This window comes from Pelophylax lessonae (assembly GCF_965119305.1).
Source record: "Pelophylax lessonae genome assembly, chromosome: 8".
In the NCBI taxonomy this organism is placed as follows: domain Eukaryota; kingdom Metazoa; phylum Chordata; class Amphibia; order Anura; family Ranidae; genus Pelophylax; species Pelophylax lessonae.
Window position 1 is genome coordinate 26,814,574 of NC_138775.1, and position 17,386 is coordinate 26,831,959.

General features: G+C 45.0%; 1 protein-coding gene across 1 annotated transcript in view; it reads left to right on the forward strand.

Moving 5' to 3' along the window:
• Positions 1-379: 379 nt before the first annotated feature.
• The window catches only part of LOC309561757 (solute carrier family 26 member 6-like), a gene marked incomplete at its 5' end in the record, with an annotated part of 51,876 nt that continues 34,869 nt past the window's right edge, over positions 380-17,386 (forward strand). The window contains 7 exons of the mRNA XM_082265768.1: positions 380-522; positions 4,194-4,333; positions 8,781-8,891; positions 9,882-10,048; positions 12,960-13,124; positions 14,262-14,414; positions 15,720-15,802. Of these exons, the coding sequence (XP_082121894.1) occupies positions 380-522; positions 4,194-4,333; positions 8,781-8,891; positions 9,882-10,048; positions 12,960-13,124; positions 14,262-14,414; positions 15,720-15,802 (962 nt within the window). The remainder of the gene's footprint in view (positions 523-4,193; positions 4,334-8,780; positions 8,892-9,881; positions 10,049-12,959; positions 13,125-14,261; positions 14,415-15,719; positions 15,803-17,386) is intronic.

Below are 17,386 nucleotides of genomic sequence, written 5' to 3' on the forward strand. Positions count from 1 at the left end.
GTGATTCTGCCCGCGATCCGCTACGCCCACATGTGAACGTAGCTTAAAGATCAAAATCTGTAGGTGTCAGTGAAGAATCCTAAACTGTTGGTCTTGCCTGCCACCTTAGGTGTTGATATATTAATGAGCTGCATGATGCATTATAGGTAAGTGACAAGTGCATTTATTGTTGGGTATAACTATAGGTGTTTTGGGCATGGTGCAGAACTTTTTTTCCTGCATGCATTTCTTTTATATAGAAAACAACAAGAATTTCATTGTTTACTGGCATACCGTTGAGAACGATCCTGTGTATTTTGGCAGGTTCTTCTTGGATACACCTAAAACTACCTTCTGGGAAGATTATTATATCCTCAGTGCATTCACATAAGGATTAAACATGCAGACCAGGGAGCCTGTCTACCGTGATGTGAGATATAGTATTGAACGGCCAGTCTTTCATGAACAAGAATTGGGAAGAACTCAGCCTGGTCCAAATAGAACCGTAAAGTCCATCATCAGTGCAGCCAAGCACAAAATAAGGTAGGTGATGAAAGTGCAGAGCCTGGGACAAGTGGTGGAGAACGTGGATTATGGCTGTAAAGGCCCGTACACACGTACCGATCGTCGGCATACAAACGTCGGTGGACGAAGGATCTGCCGATTGTACGCGTGTTAGTATGGTGCCTCCGACAGATGTCTGCGCACAATCCGCGGACAAAAGTCTTTCGTGCAAACATGAAAATATTTGTATGCCGACACCAGAACGGACGATTGTTCGCCTGTCAGTACACAATTCGGCCGACAGACCGCAGATTTGCAAGACTGGGCATGCTCAGAAAATAGAAAACACAGGGAAAGTTAACCATTACATGACATCACTTCTGCAGTCGGCGGACAAAATTCTTGTGCTGTCCTTGTGCTGTCTTTGCACTTTTCAGCAGACACCGACATCCCGGGGAGAAAAGAGGAACATTTGTAAGCCGACCATCGGTACGTGTGTACGGGGCTTTACATGACATCACTTCTGCAGTCGGCGGACAAAATTCTTGTGCTGTCCTTGTGCTGTCTTTGCACTTTTCAGCAGACACCGACATCCCGGGGAGAAAAGAGGAACATTTGTAAGCCGACCATCGGTACGTGTGTACGGGGCTTAAGAAAAGCTTGGCCACATCCTAAGCAATGGGACAAGCAATTTCATCCTTGATAGGGAACATTTTTGTGAACTGTGGCCCTATGGGTTGAAATAAGTAAGTCTACTCTTACTCTTAATGTACATGTCTAGCGTAACCTCTCAGCTACAATCAAAGCTAAACTCTGGGCAAGTGACTAAATATACAACTGAAATTTATATAGGATCTGTTTTGTTTGCCAATGGAAGCATCAGCTGCTGAAGTCCTCTCTACCCTGTTAGCATGTTCTTTGTACATGTGCATGTAGAAAAGTTTGATTGGCCCCTAATGCTGCCCCCCACCCTTCCCACTTCTGTGGCCTGAAAAGTACAATTGTGCCAGCCTCCTCATTCTGCTACCCTGATGACCACCCCAAGTAATGGCTGTGGCCTGGAAACACCTACAAGCGTATTGAGTATAGTATAGAATAGCTGAAAAGTATCTAAACATCAACCAGTCTTTTGATATACTGTATTTTCTGGAGTATAAGACTACTTTTGAACCTCAAAAAAATCCCCCAAAAATGGGGGGTCGTCTTATACGCCGAGTATAATATCTCCAAGGTAACCTAAGTATAAGTATTACCGGTAGATGTAATCTCTCAAGACGCTGGCTGTGTGGAAATCCTGTACCGGTATACCGTATGTACCGTAGCTTCGGCTACATACAGTGTACCGCGCTGAGCCAATCAGGGAGAGCGATGTATTCTATTATTGAATGCAAAGCCTGCTCAGATTGGCGGAGTAACATCAGCCCGCCTCTCTGACTCTGCCAATCCGAGCAGGCTTTGCATTCAATAATAGAATACATCGCTCACTGTGATTGGCTCAGCGCGGTATACTGTATGTAGCCGAAGCTACGGTACATACGGTATACCGGTACAGGATTCCCACACAGCCAGCGTCTTGAGATTACATCTACTGGTAATACTTCTACTTAGGGTACCTTGGAGATATTATGAGAGATTACATGTATTACAGTACTTGGGGTAACTTGGAGATCTATGAGAAATCTGATGTTTTTCAATGGTGTTGCCTTGCTTCGGAAGGGGGGTAGTCTTATACGGTGAGTATAGCCCAAAACCTATGTTTTAACTTGAAAATTAGGGGGGTCGTCTTATACGCCCAGTCGTCTTATATGCCGGAAAATACGGTAATTTGATTTAATAATTAAAACTGAACTCCAGGAAATAACTCTATTGCATGCTTGCATTCCATCTTTGCACAAGATAAGTATGCATATCTCATAACTGAGGGACCGTGGTGAAAGCTGAAAATCCCTTTAGTAGTTGGAGCTATTACAGTAAAAACCGTGGTCATCCGGCATCCTGACCAAAGGGGATTGCTAGTGTAGCACTACTCCCTTGAGAGTTGCTGGTGACAGGTTCCCCTGGGTTACCCATAGCAACAGCACAATAGTTTAGCGACTTTAAAGTGCTTGGCTCAGTCAAGAAACAATCTAGGGGTTTGGTTTTTTGTTGTTTTATTGAGAAGTTGGATAGGAGAAGGGAATGAGTGGGTTACTCCAACTTGAATACATGGGACGTTTAACTGCACTTCAATGTGGCAAGGCCGCTGCTTCACCTTGTCAATAGCGATGAAGTAGTGATAAATGAATCGCTTTAGATAAGCTATACTGTACTGCAGAACACACTTCAGGGTCCTTCCTAGCACCCCCTTTTGTTCCTATTCTTCAGGGCTTTTTTACACGACACCCTCTTTCCTGTCAATCTCTGTGTGAGCTAGCTCCTTGATCCCCTGACTTCACTGGAGTGATCCCCCTTCCTGGGCCAGACCCTTTGACAGGTCCTTGGCACTTACGGACACTGTTTTTCCCGAGAGATTCTGCCAGCAGCTCCACCGTCAGCACTATGGATCCTCTGCAGCTCAGCTCCACACCCGGTTCACTGGGCTGACCGGCCAAGACCACTTTCCTCTCACACTGCAGGAGAAGAGACAGCCATCCACCTCCTTCTGGGATTCTGCTTCCCACCAAAGACGCCCTGTCACATGTCCCCTCCGTATTTATGGCCAATCTCAGGATGCATTGCAGAAGGCCCTACCACTGGGACTGCCACAAAACATGATGTGTCACTGGCTAGGTTTCCTCCACTGTCCAACAAGCTCCCTCATTGGATGCAGTGGGGACACTCCCTCAGACCCAGTGAATCACACCTGGAAACATGTAACAGGCAACCTAATAGATCAGGCTCCCCTGATAAGCAGCAGGAGCAATAAATGCTTTACCTAGCACCTACCTAACTAGGAGGGTGCTACATCAGCTTGGCACCACTAACATTTATAAAACACCTTGCATATTTTTCAGGTGTTCTCTGATAGGATGAGGTGGAGAGGTCATATTTTCCACCTCGTCCAATCAAAGAATGCCTTGTGTTCATTTAAAAAAGTGTAGAGTGAGTGACCCCGTGTAGTCAGTGTGCAGAGGGGAAGATGCTCAGCACAGGGCCTGGAAAATTGTGACTATCACTGTAGCAGCACCAACAACTACAGCAATTGTCATCTTCTGCAATGGAACCTCAGATATGAAATATGTATACTTACATTGTGTCAAGCTGGACTAATGCAACTATGGAACAAAGATCATACCTGGACTTCAGCTTTAAACAAGTCTGCTTACTTTTTTTCTCCTGCATTTAGCATTAGTGCCGGTTCACACTAGGGCGACCTGTGAAGCGACCTGGTCGCCTCACAGGTCGCCGCAGGTCGCCTCCCATAGGGAAGCTGCGGACCCGTTCTAATAGGAGCGACACAAGTCGCTCCGACCTAGAAAAAGGGTCCGGAGCTTCTTTGGGGCGACCAGGAGGCGACCGCCATAGACTTCAATGTTATGAAGTCCGTGGCGGCCGCTCCGAGGTCGCGGCGCGCTGCTCGCACCGCGACCTCGGAGGTCGCCACCCGAAGTAGCGTCGCTGCAATGTGAACCGGCGCTAAGTCATTGCTACTTGCTCTGTTTTACTAATAGAAGTGTCAGGACTGTAACTATTTTGCCAGCACATTGTCATGTTTGTCCTCTGTTCTGCAGATGTTCCAGGTCAGCAGCAAAGGCCTTGTTGTTTCAGTTCTTCCCAATTCTGCAATGGCTGCCGCACTATCCTGTCAAGGAATGGCTCCTGGGGGACATTGTGTCTGGGGTCAGTGTAGGGATCCTTCAACTCCCACAAGGTAATATTTTCCAGATATTACCACAATACATGATAATACATGATATATTACAACAGGCATACATTTTGGTTTTTCCATCTGCACAAGAGCCTCAAAACGAGGAGAACCCAGCCCCCAACCACCTAAAGCGGAACTAAATCCTCCTATCCTTTACAACCAAGGAAGCTGTCATCTTAGCCTCAGCTTGATCTGCAGTTGCCATGGTGCTGCAATGTGATCAGTTTATGACACCGGCCATTTGATGGCTTGACAGTTCAGTTGAATTTATGGCATGCCTTAACATGTAACTATTTTTAGGAAACAGTTAAATCAATGGGTTTAGTTCCACTTTAAAGCTGGAAATTTACCACAGAGCTATGTTAGCAGTCTTGCTGGGAAAAGCAAATAAAGAGTAATATAACATCTTGAGTGCTTATCTTTCTAGCAAACAGAAGGCTTCTACAGGCTCCCTCCGGTGCTGCCAATCTGCAACAAAGCTTGGGTCTTTGGTTGCATAATCTATTTTTTTAACCACTTGCCGACCGGTCACGTTGACCCTACTGCGGCAAAGTGGCTCGATATCGTCCAGCGACGTAGATCTACGTCGCTAGACTCCTCCCCTTGTGGAGGCTCGCTCCCGCTGTATTCAGTCACAGCAGGAGTCGGGCCAGGGGAGGAGCGGCGGTGATCACCGCCGCCCTTCCCCGATCGTCGGGGATCAAATGTGTAAACAAAGCGGGCGGATCTCCTAAGTGACAGGCAGGGACAGATTGCAGGATTCAGCATAGCTGAACCTGCGATCTGTCCCTGTGTCACACAGTCCCCTCCCCCCACACATGTTAGTAAGCACCAGGCATACATTAACCCCTCCCTCTCCAATAAAGTTAACCCCTTCCCTGCCAGTGTCATTTTTACAGTAACAGTGCATATTTATAGCACTGATTACTGTAGTAATGTCACTGGTACCCCCAAAAGTGTCAAAAATGTCAGTCAAGGGTCCGATCTGTCCGCCGCAATGTCGCAGTCCCGCAAAAAAAATTGCAGATCACCGCCATTACTAGTTAAAATAAAACAACAATAAAAATGACATAAATTTCCCGTAGTTAGTAGCTGCGATAACTTTTGCGCAAACCAATCAAAACACGCTTATTGCGATTTTTTTACCAAAAATATGTAGCAGAAAAAATTGGCCTAAAATGTTAAAAAATTGTGATTTTTACATTTTTTGGGGGGAATTTCATATAAAAAAATGTGAAAAATATTGTTGTTTTTTCAAAATTGTCGCTCTTTTTTTGTTTATAGCGCAAAAAGTAAAAAATCGCACAGGGGATCAAATACCCCCAAAAGAAAGCTCTATTTGTGGGGGAAAATGGACATAAATTGAATTTGGGTACAGCATTGCACGACCGCGCAATTGTCCGTTAAAGTAACGCAGTGCCGAATCGCAAAATATGGCCTGGTCAGGAATGGGGTAAAATCTTCCGGTCTTAAAGCGGTTACAAATACGCTCATTGAGAATTTTTTTGTCAAAGACATGTAGCTAAATACATTTTGGCCTAAATATATGACAAAAATTGAACATATTGGATATTTTTTAACTGTCAAAGTAGAAAAATATTGTTATTTTTTCACAATTGTCGCATTTTTTTATTAATATCGCAAAAAATTAAAATTGCACAGGTGATCAAATACCACCAAAAGAAAGCTCTGTTTGTGGGGAAAAAAAGGACATAAATTTAGTTTGGGTACGGCATTGCATGACCGCGCAATTGTCAGTTAAAGTCGCACAGTGCCGAATCGCAAAATGTGGCCTGGACGTAGGACAGCAAAATACTCCGGTGGTAAAGTGGTTAAGGAGAGGATCCAACTCTTCTCCATTTTGTCTAAAACAAACAAAAAAAACCTTGGTTGGAGTAAATTGGAAGTTCAGTTACACCATTCACTGTTCCCAGATCCCTCAAACTGGTCCAGTACTGACTCAGAGGGATCCTTTCTTCATTGGTGTATTCAATACAAATAAAAAAAGGTCTAACATCAATCACATCCTTTTTTTTAAATATTTTCATTCAGCTTTTTTGCAACATGAGTACATTCACAAAACAAAGACAAAGAACACAGCACTCCACCAGACCCTGCTGCTTTAGCTGACGCATTTCACCCCAACAGTGACTTAATTATATTGAAAGGAATGGGTTTACTTGGAAACCTAGACCTGGACTCTCATTTTTCTTTTTTCTCACTTTCTTTAAAAATGCAGTGTGAGTGAGTTCTAACATGGAGTAGAGGAGAACAAGCTACTGGATAAAGCAGTCCTGAGGTCTGTAATCACTGTTCCAGCCATGGGTATACCAAGCCAAAGGTGCAATGTCTATATTAGGCATGGGATGGAGAAAGCATGGTGGGTTGGGAGGCTCAGAAAGTGGTTTAACCAAGCTTACACTTTAAAGCTTGTCTTCAAGCAAACATCTAAGTACACAGTTTAAATATATAGGAAAATCTGTTTATAAATATATAGTAGGAGCTGTTTCACCTGCTTGTTTTGTCAGGTTGGTGAGCTGACTTTTCTTTGCTACAGTTATGTGATAATAAGTCACCTCCCTGCCTCTTGCCTATGTTCAGCCTCTCCCTGCTCCTTGTCTGTATTCAGCTCTTCTCTGCCCCTTGCCTGCGTTCAGTACCTCCTTGCCCCTTGCCTGCATTCAGTACCTCCTTGCCTGCATTCAGTACCTCCTTGCCCCTTGCCTGCATTCAGGACCCCCTTGCCTGAGTTCAGTACCTCCTTGCCCCTTGCCTGAGTTCAGAGCTTCCTTGTCCCTTGCTGTGTTCAGTGCCTCTCTGCCCCTTGCCTGTATTCAGCTCCTCTCTACCCTTTGTCTGTGTTCATCACCTCCCTGCTCTTTCTCTGTATTCAGCTCCTCTCTGCCCGCTGCCTTTCCCTTTCTCATTGCCAGTGTTCACCCTCTCCCTGCTCCTTGTCTGTGTTCAGCTCTTCTCTGGCCCTTGCCTATGTTCAGTACCTCCCTGTCCCTTGCCTGTGTTCAGCGTCTCCTTGCCCCTGGCCTGTATTAAGCTCCTCTCTGCCCCTTGCCTGTGTTCAGCTCCTCTCTGCCCCTTGTCTGTGTTCAGCACCTCCCTGCCTATTGCCAGTGTTCAGTATCTACCTGCCCCTTGCCTGTGTTTAGTACCTACCTGCCCCTTGCTTGTGTTTAGTACCTCCCTGCCCCTTGCCTCTGTTCAGCGACTCCTTGCCCCTTGCCTGTGTTCAGCGCCTCTTTACCCCTTGCCTGTGTTCAGCGCCTCCTTGCCCCTTGCCTATGTTCAGCGCCTCCTTGTCCTATGCCTGTGTTCAGCGCCTCCTCGCCCCTTGCATGTATTCAGGTCCTCTCTGCCCCTTGCCTGTGTTCAGCTCCTCTCTGCCCCTTGCCTGTGTTCAGCTCCTCTCTGCCCTTTGCCTGTGTTCAGCTCCTCTCTGCCCTTTGTCTGTGTTCAGCTCCTATCTACCTCTTGTCTGTGTTCAGCTTCTCTCTGCCCTTTGCCTGTGTTCAACTCCTCTCTGCCCCTTGCCTGTGTTTACGTCTCCCTACACCTTGCCGGTGTTCAGTGCATACCCGCCCCTTGCCTGTGTTCAGCGCCTCCCTGCCCCTTGCCTGTGTTCAGCGCCTCCCCGCCCCTTGCCTGTGTTCAGTGCCTCCCCGCCCCTTGCCTGTGTTCAGTGCCTCCCTTCCCCTTGCCTGTGTTCAGTGCCTCCCTGCCCCTTGCCTGTGTTCAGTGCCTCCCTGCCCCTTGCCTGTGTTCAGTGCCTCCCCGCCCCTTGCCTGTGTTTTCAGCGCCTCCCCGCCGATTGCCTGTGTTCAGCGCCTCTGCCCCTTGCCTGTGTTCAGCTTCTCCCTGCCCCTTGCCTGTGTTCAGCTTCTCCCTGCGCCTTGCCTGTGTTCAGTGCCTCCCTGCTCCTTGCCTGTGTTCAGTGCCTCCCTGCTCCTTGCCTGTGAGATAGTGAAACAGCAGCAGCACACTCTTCTTCTCGCCCTATTTTCTTCTCCCTTTCTTCACATGTGCAAGCAGCACACCTGATTGGCTCCCAGTGCTGATCCACCTCCCTCCTTCCCCAGTGCTGCTGTGCAGGGAACTAGAAGAGGCTGATACCAATTCAAATGTAGGTACTCACACTCACATTTAAAAATGCATTCATTATTTTCCAGTGAATATATAGTTGCATTTCATTTTTTTTTATATCTGCCTGGAGTTCAGCTTTAAGCTTTAAACCGTTTATAATAGAAAGAACAGATGGGGGACTATAGCTTAGCATCCCCAAAGGTTAATGACATTTTTTTTTTTAAACCAGTAGAAGTACTGCCATTTATTTTTGGCAAATAAGCAGCACATGGCAGGCTCACCATATACACCGTATGTTTATGGTCCACTTTCTGGTTGGGTTCAGCCTGGCTCTCCCTGCTTTTGTTTCCAACAGGTTTAGCGTATGCCCTCCTGGCCGGTGTGCCACCCGTTTTTGGTTTATATTCTTCCTTCTTCCCGGTGTTTGTTTATTCTATTTTTGGCACATCACGGCATGTTTCCATAGGTAAGTAAAAATAAAATCCTAAAATAGACGATTAAATCAAGCATTGTTCCGCGAGGAATTTGTGCTTATTCTTTTGTTGTTTTCTGATACAGTGTTTGGTGTATGCTGGACAGTCAAATCCTCAGTTCCTTCCATCTCTCTCAGGGACCCTATTGCATACCTGCTGTGTTCATATTCTCTATATATATATATATAATGTTTGGGGGGTTCTAACTAATTTTCTAGAAAAAAAATACAGATTTTTACCAGTAAACAAAGTGTCAGAAAAAGTCCTGGTCCTTAAGTGGATCATGAGAGGTTCCCATCATCCCTGCCCTGGGTTCCCAGGTCTGCACACCTGCTGTGCCCATTATGAGGGGTTCCCACCATCCCTGTATTGAGTTCTCAGGTCTACACAGCTGCTGTTGCCCGTTATGAGGGACCCCACCATCCCTGTGCTGAGTTCCTGGATCTCTACACCTGCTGTACCCATTATGAGAGGTAACCACCATCCCTGCTGCATTTATATAAAATAGTAAGCTTGAATTGCTCATGTTTGTGATTGATATTAATTTTTTAGGGGTAAATCCCTTTATAATGGGCATTGTGTTAAATTGGATGTGTTGCAATGTACAGTATATGCAGTTGGAACCAGTGCTGTATTTTGGCCTAGGCCAACAAGGCCCAGGCCTAGGGCGGCACTTTACAGGGGGGAAGAAAAAAAGCTGCCCCCCCTCCACCTGAGACTCTATTGGCCTCTCTCTCCCTCACCCTTCTCTCTCTCCCACCCCCTCTCACCCCCCCCCCCTCTCGTGAGATCTCAGGGGTTCATGCTGGGACTTGTAGTCCTTCAATTTTGGAGGGAGTCACATCTGTTAAAAAAGGAGTGGGGCAAATTTACATAGAAGGGCGGGGGGGGCGGGGCGCCCAATTTTAGTCTTGCCTAGGGCGGCATAAAACCTAAATACACCACTGGTTGGAACTTAAATTGTACATATTCTGTATTTCCAGGAACCTTTGCGGTGGTCTCTATCATGGTTGGTAGCGTTACAGAATCACTGGTTCCTAATGACAACTTCATAATACCAGGAAATGATACAATCATTGACATGGTAGCCAGAGACAAAGCTCGAGTAGAGCTGGTCGCTGCCATGACATTGCTGGTAGGATTGTTTCAGGTAAGGATTAGTCTGTAAGGTGCGGGTTTGACAAATAAAAGTCATAAAATTCCCTTATTTCTAACATGGCCTGTTTTTTTGTATCTGTCCAGATATGCTAAGACTACATGAGCTACAATAAATATCATCAGTAGATTTCATTTATATACAGGTGTGTACAAGCCGTGAGCTGTAGCAGCACCTGGAAGCTACAGGCTACAAAACACTGTATGGCCAAAAACACGTGGAAAGGACGTCCCTGCAAATTTTTTAGCTTAGGTGTTGCCAGGGAAGGGACCTGTCAATGCTACAGCATAAAAAGACATTTGAGACAGCTGTGTACTTCTAACCCTTTGGTACAGTTTGGGGAAAGTCCTTTTCCATTCCAGCATGACTGTACCCCTGTACACAAAGCCAGCTCCATATAGACATGGTTTGATGAGTTTGGTGTGGAGGAATTTGAGCGGCCTGCACAAAGTCCTGACCTCAACCCTTCTGAACACCTTTAGGATTAATTGGAATGCTGATTGTGAGCAAGGTCTTCTTGTCCAACATCAGTACCTGACCTTACAAATGTTTTTTGGGCCGCATTGGCACAAATCCCCAAATACACCCACCAAACTCTTGTGGAAAGCCTTTCCAGAAGAGTGGATGCTGTTATAGTGACAAGGGGAGGGGGCAGGCAACTTCATATTAATACTATTGTTTTGTAAACGGATGTCCAACAAGCTCATACAGGCGGGAAAATAATTATTTGATCCCCTGCAGATTTTGACCAACGACCCATCTTCAGTGTTCTGGCTGAGGGAAGAAGGTTCTCATCCAAGATCTTATAATACATGGTCCCATCCATTGGCCCCCTCAATGCTGTAAAGTCGGTCTGTACCTTTAGCAGAGAAACAGCCCCAAAGCATAATGTTCCCACCTACGTGCTTGACTATAAAGATGGTTGTAACGAGACCCTTGCTCGCTCGCTTCCACTCTCCCAACACTCCTCTGTTTCTAGTGAGTCAGCTTGCAGATCGCAACGTCTGATGGTTCGGTCAACCAAGGCTCCAGGATCCGAACTACAGCTATGTGCCGTTCGGAATCCATTAGAACAAACACCAAGCAGGCTGTATGTAAGTTCAAACAGGAAGACCATTTATTGGAAATACACAGCACACTTTTATACAGAATTTGGAACATCCTGCCCCCAACAACTGCTTTCCTATTGGTCAATTGCACAGTACATGCCGTTCTCCTTCAGGTCCTCCTTAGCCATGCAAATGAGGACTTGAAAATGAGTCAGCAGGGATTGGTCCAAATGGCTTGATTAGAAGGACTGTTATGTGTAATGAGACAGAAGCCCCCAGGGGACAATCAATGTACACAATAGCCAGACACAGAACAATGGTTCCATAACGATCCCCCAATACACATTACTCTGAGTGTCAATACATCCCTTAGCAGACAACAGGTGAGTTCATTAGCACACCCAACAATAGGTGAATGGAAAGCCACCTCAGACAAAAGCAACATTGTTAGACAGTCAGTCTCCTCATTGAACTTCCTGGAATGACCATATTAGGAGTTGTACTTCCTGGTCAGAGACCTCATGGCAAATGGGAACAAATCTCAATATTTCTACATGGAGACCTTGCTGACAAATATGAAGCAATCCAAACCATCACCCATCTGTCCTTAAATTTCAGTGACGGTGAACACCGTCACAATGGTGTTCTTAGGATCATAGTCAGCATTTTTCAGCATTTTTCTTCCTGCAAACACGGCGAGTCCTCTTCTTCAAGAAGGCACATATACAGTCATGACAATGAACATCTAAAAGATTCAGTGGAGATTTGGGAGAAAGGCCACAATTAATTCAATTTCACTGAAAAGTTTGTTCCCTATGCTAGGGTCGCCAGTATGGTATTTGTACATTGATATCATATCCCCTCTCAAATGTCTCCTCTCCAAAGAGAATAAGTTCAATGCTTGAAGGCTTTTCTCATAGCTGAACTCCTCTGTTCCCTTTATTAGCTTTGTTGCTCTTCTCTGTCCAGTTCCAGCACATCCTTCCTGAGGACCGGTGCCCAGAACTGGACAGCATACTCGAGATGCAGCCAGGCCAGAGTCTTGTAGAGTGGGAAAAGTATTGTTTTATCTCTGCAGTGAATCCCCTTTTTTACGTGCCAGTGTTCTGTTGGCTTTGCTTGCAGCAGCTTGGGATTGCATGCCATTGCTGAGCTTGTTGTTTGCTAGGACCCCCAGGTCCTTTTCTATCTTAGATCCCCTTAAAGGTTCTCTCCCTAGTAAGTAACTTGCGTTCGTATTTCTAGCACCCAGATGAAGGAAAAAAAGGACAGAGGGATTTGGTTCCAAAAGACGGGCAGTTCCATTAAATGATTGATGGACAGTTGGGAGCTATTCAATGGTAATTGTACAATTTATAGCCTCTAATAACGTGCACTGTGGAAGATTATATTGCCTACAGTACATACAAAGTGCAAAACAAAAACACAGCAAAAAAAAAAAAGATCTGTATATTTAAAACAAAAATGAAATTCTTCATACTTTTCTAAATGCATTAAGCGTGAGGTCATCACCCTGCCTCTACACCTTGTCCAATCTAAAAATGCTTTGCATTAATTGTTTAATAAAGCGATCTCCAGCTTCGAGGGATTCCACAAGTATAATATATGTATAGTTTTATTGCTCCAAGCTGGACCAAAGTAACTATATGAAAATATTCATATCTGGAGTTATTCTTTAAGTAGCCTCTGTACATTGTGGCAACTATTCTTTATGAGCACCTCTAATGTATATAGTGGTAAATACTTTGAGAGTAAGCTTACCTGCATTCTCCATTCCCCATATTGAGTATCTGTGTGGCCCAAATATGTTGAGTTGTCATTAATTATAAAAGTATGTTTCTACATTTCTTTGGCAGGTAATTCTGGGCTTAGTGCAGTTTGGATTCGTGGTCACTTACCTTTCAGAGCCCCTGGTTCGGGGGTATACCACTGCCGCCACCATCCATGTCACCGTGTCTCAGCTGAAACATATCTTTGGCCTTCCGCTAAGTGAGAGGTCACAGCCATTGTCTCTCATTTATGTGAGTTTTTACTTAGTTCTTTCTAAGCTAGAAAAGCAGACACAGAAGTGAGATACACTGTACAACTGACCAATGTGAACAGAGGTGATTAGTAATTGCACTGCATACAGATAAATGTATTGAGTCTCACTGTTTGAATGATAGCAGGGTCAGTAAAGTAGATCTAGGGCCTCTATATGCTTTAATTTTCTCTAAGTCCCTCTGTAAAGTACATTGGCGGCTGGTGCTCCATGGGTCGGGGGGGGGGGGGCAGACGGACCACATCATACCCCCCACCCCCGGACCACACCAGCCTGCACACCATACCCCCTCCCCCGGGTCGCCGGTTCACTAACCATGTGGAGGGCGGGCAAACAGGCAGCAGTGGCGGCGGCTTCCCCTCAGTCTTCTGCATTTCCTCCCTCCTCCTCCTTGGCCAATGACATGGCTTCTCCTTTCGGCCAATAGGGAAACAAGTCTCAGGACCCGCTTCCTGATTGGCCAGGAGGAGGATCCGTGTGACAATAGCGAATATTCATTCGCTATTGTCACACAACTGGGTGGGCTCAGGGCGCAGTGGGCCGAGCATACGTTTGGCCTAAACATCGCCCATTCAGGTACTCGCTTAACACCTGAACTTTCCCTGCATTTAGCGGGATGTTGACCCACCGAGCGCACAGTCAATAAGTTGTTAAGGGTTCGCTGCTGAGAGCTGAATTTAAAAAAATGTGCAGTGTTTTTGACTCCTACCACCAGGACCACTTCAAATCACTGAAGTGGTCATGGTGGTTAGAGTGTTCCTTTAATATCTCTAAGCAAACCTCCGTATACTGATTCCATTTCATTTGATCATCCTCTAGTTGTGTTAAATTAGTGCGGAAGGGGGGCGCGGCGGTGCGGGAAGGGCGTGGCCTGAGAAAATTTCTCTACACTCAATGTGGCCCAGAGAAGCCAAAAGGTTGGACACCCATGGATTACATCATATCATGGAATACAATACATGCTATAGTACTACATCGCCACCTGCTGCATAGATGGGTATTATGCATACATAAATAGTTCAGATTACATTACATTACTTGCTGTTGTTCTTCCAACATGGAGACCCCCTGCTGTAGCGAGTAAGACCTGAAATACAAATTTTCTTCTCTTCTTCAGAGCTTAATCAGCCTCTTCCGAAGGATCCACAAGACAAATATCGGAACTCTAGTTGTCAGCCTTGTTGCCTTAGTGTGCCTTTTTGCTGTGAAGGAAGTTAATGAAAGGCTGCGTGCTAAACTCTGCATGCCCATCCCTATTGAACTGATTGTGGTAAGTAAAGTGACATATTGAAGAAAATTGGCAACATTTGAACGAAAAAAAAAAAAAAAATAATAATTTTTAAAAGTAAACTGATAACATGGGGGAAAATCACAAAGGCCTGATGTGGTCCTTCAAATGTCCTCTACATCACTACAGGACGCAGCAGTGATGTCAGAGTTAGCAGACAGAACAACGGCATGCAGAATAAGCCCTGACACCAACACTCCTGGGAGTGTCAGATGTAAAAATACTTGGGCTATCCAACTTTAAAGAGGAAGTTATCCCTCCTCTGCAACTTGTACCTATAGGTAAGCCTATGATAAGACTTACCTATAGGTACTGTAAATATCTCCCAAACATGTACCGTTTAGGATATATTTACTTTGCATGCAGCCAGTGACATCACTGGCGCATGCGCTCTTAAGGAACGGCCGCTCGTCCCATCCATTCAGAGCCCCGTGCTGTGACCATCGGCTCCCGCGCGCATGCAAGGGAGTGACGTCATCGCGGCTCCAGCCAATCAGATGGCCGGATGCCGCAAACCTGGAAGAAGGTCGACAGAACATGTCACCCATGAGAGAGGTGAGCAGTTGGCACTTCGGGGCTTCGTTCTAAGGTAAATATTTCATAATGAGCTAGTATGAGATGCATACTAGCTAATTATGTGTTTGTCTTTCAGGTGTTCGTTTTTTTTTTTTAAATTCTGAGGTTTACAACCTCTTTAAGAGAGCAATTCTAGTAATGGAATGGTGGATGAGATGAGTATAAACAGTTATCTATGTAAGTGTTTATGTGCCATACCTGTAGGATCCCTTTAGAAGCTGGAAATCATTGTAATAGGCACCACTACTCCGTCATATACACTAGCTTCCAGGTCCTGTGCCAAGAGGCTTTCCTACTACCTACTGAACATAGGTCGCTTGCTCAGCACTATTCAGATGAGGTGGAGATCATTACATCACTGCCCCATGTCTCCACCTCATCCAATCACAGAATGCCTTGAATTCACTGAGAACATGCAAAGTGTTCCCTGAATGGTGCTGTACCTCCTGTGTTCAGTACGGCAGGGCGGTTGCTTGGCATGGGACCCGGAAGCTAGTGGAAATCATTGTAATAACTTTGTCAATATAGTGATTACCAGCTTCCACAGGGATCTCACAGGTTATGGCACATACATACTTTCATTGGTGCAAGCTGTGACTGTAAATGTGAAAAAGCCTGGAATTCTTCTGCAACCCCTGTTTTTATATTATCTATAAATTGATATCAGCCATCAAGAAAGTTTTATGTCATATTTCACCATTTCTCCCCCAGCTCGTAATCTCCACAGCGGTATCATATGGAATTAATCTTCATTCAAGCTACGGCATTGGTATTGTGGGCGATATTCCTACAGGGTACGTGTTCTAGAAAGAATTGTGATAAAGTAATGTATAAACTAGAGATCAACCGATTATCGGCAAAGCCGATATATAGAGGGCCGATCTGCACTTTCCTCGATATATCGGAATCGGCCCTGGAGGTTACCGATAATAACGATATTTCAGGAAAGTGCTTATACCGGAGTGATGCCTGCAGCTAGAGGCATCACCCCGGTACCGGCGTTCATAGCTGATGGTCAGCTGTCTTGTAATGACAACTGATGCGGCTGAGAAGCCCCCCCCTTCCCCTCCCACCGCATTCTGCGGTTTGCCCGGGTCTCCCGTCCCACCGGGAGACCCGGGCAACCATCCTGCACGGCCGCCGAAGAGAAGACCCGATCAAAGCCGCATTCGGCTCTGATCGGGTCTCCTTTGAAAAAAAACCGAGAAGTGATGTCATAACATCACTTCCGGCTACTCGGCGCCAAATTTAAAAAAATGACAGCATTCAAAACAGCCAAACTTGGCGTTTGAATGCTTTTAAGTGTAGAGGAGGGGTTTGGGGTCTTTTAGACCCCCAGATCCCACCACAAGAGTACCTGTAAACAAAAAAAAAAAAATATATATATATATATATATATACAGTGGGTACGGAAAGTATTCAGACCCCCTTACATTTTTCAGGAAGGGTTCTGGTCGTCCCAAACGTCTTCCATTTGAGGATTATGGAGGCCACTGTGCTCTTAGGAACCTTAAGTGCAGCAGAAATCTTTTTGTAACCTTGGCCAGATCTGTGCCTTGCCACAATTCTGTCTCTGTGCTCTTCAGGCAGTTCCTTTGACCTCATGATTCTCATTTGCTCTGACATGCATTGTGATCTGGAAGGTCTTATATAGACAGGTGTGTGGCTTTCCTAATCAAGTCCAATCAGTATAATCAAACACAGCTGGACTCAAATGAAGGTGTAGAACCATCTCAAGGATGATCAGAAGAAATGGAAAGCACCTGAGTTAAATATATGAGTGTCACAGCAAAGGGTCTGAATACTTAGGACCATGTGATATTTCAGTTTTTCTTTTTTAATAAATCTGCAACAATGTCAACAATTCTGTGTTTTTTCTGTCAGTATGGGGTGCTATGTGTACATTCATGAGGAAGAAGAATGAACCTAAATGATTTTAGCAAATGGCTGCAATATAACAAAGAGTGAAACATTTAAGGGGGTCTGAATACTTTCCGTACCCACTGTATATATATATATATATATTTTAATGTACGAAAATATCGGCCGATACCGATATGCGATGACCAAGATATCGGTATATAAAAAAACAATATTGGTCGATCACTAGTATAAACCAGCCAAATCCTTGAAAACCATGCACTGTGGCTCATATCGTTGAATGATGCAAGTAAAAGGGTAACTCCACTTTCGTGGGGAAAAAAATAGCAAATAAAGAAAAAATAATATAGCGTATACAATTGCCACACAAATCATATTGTAATTTAATGTTATTAAAAATTACCTTTCCTTTTCAATCTGCAGCTGTTGTAATTTTCTGAAAATGCAATATGGCCGCCTGGAGCTGTTCTGTATACAGAATGTGTACTGACCACACC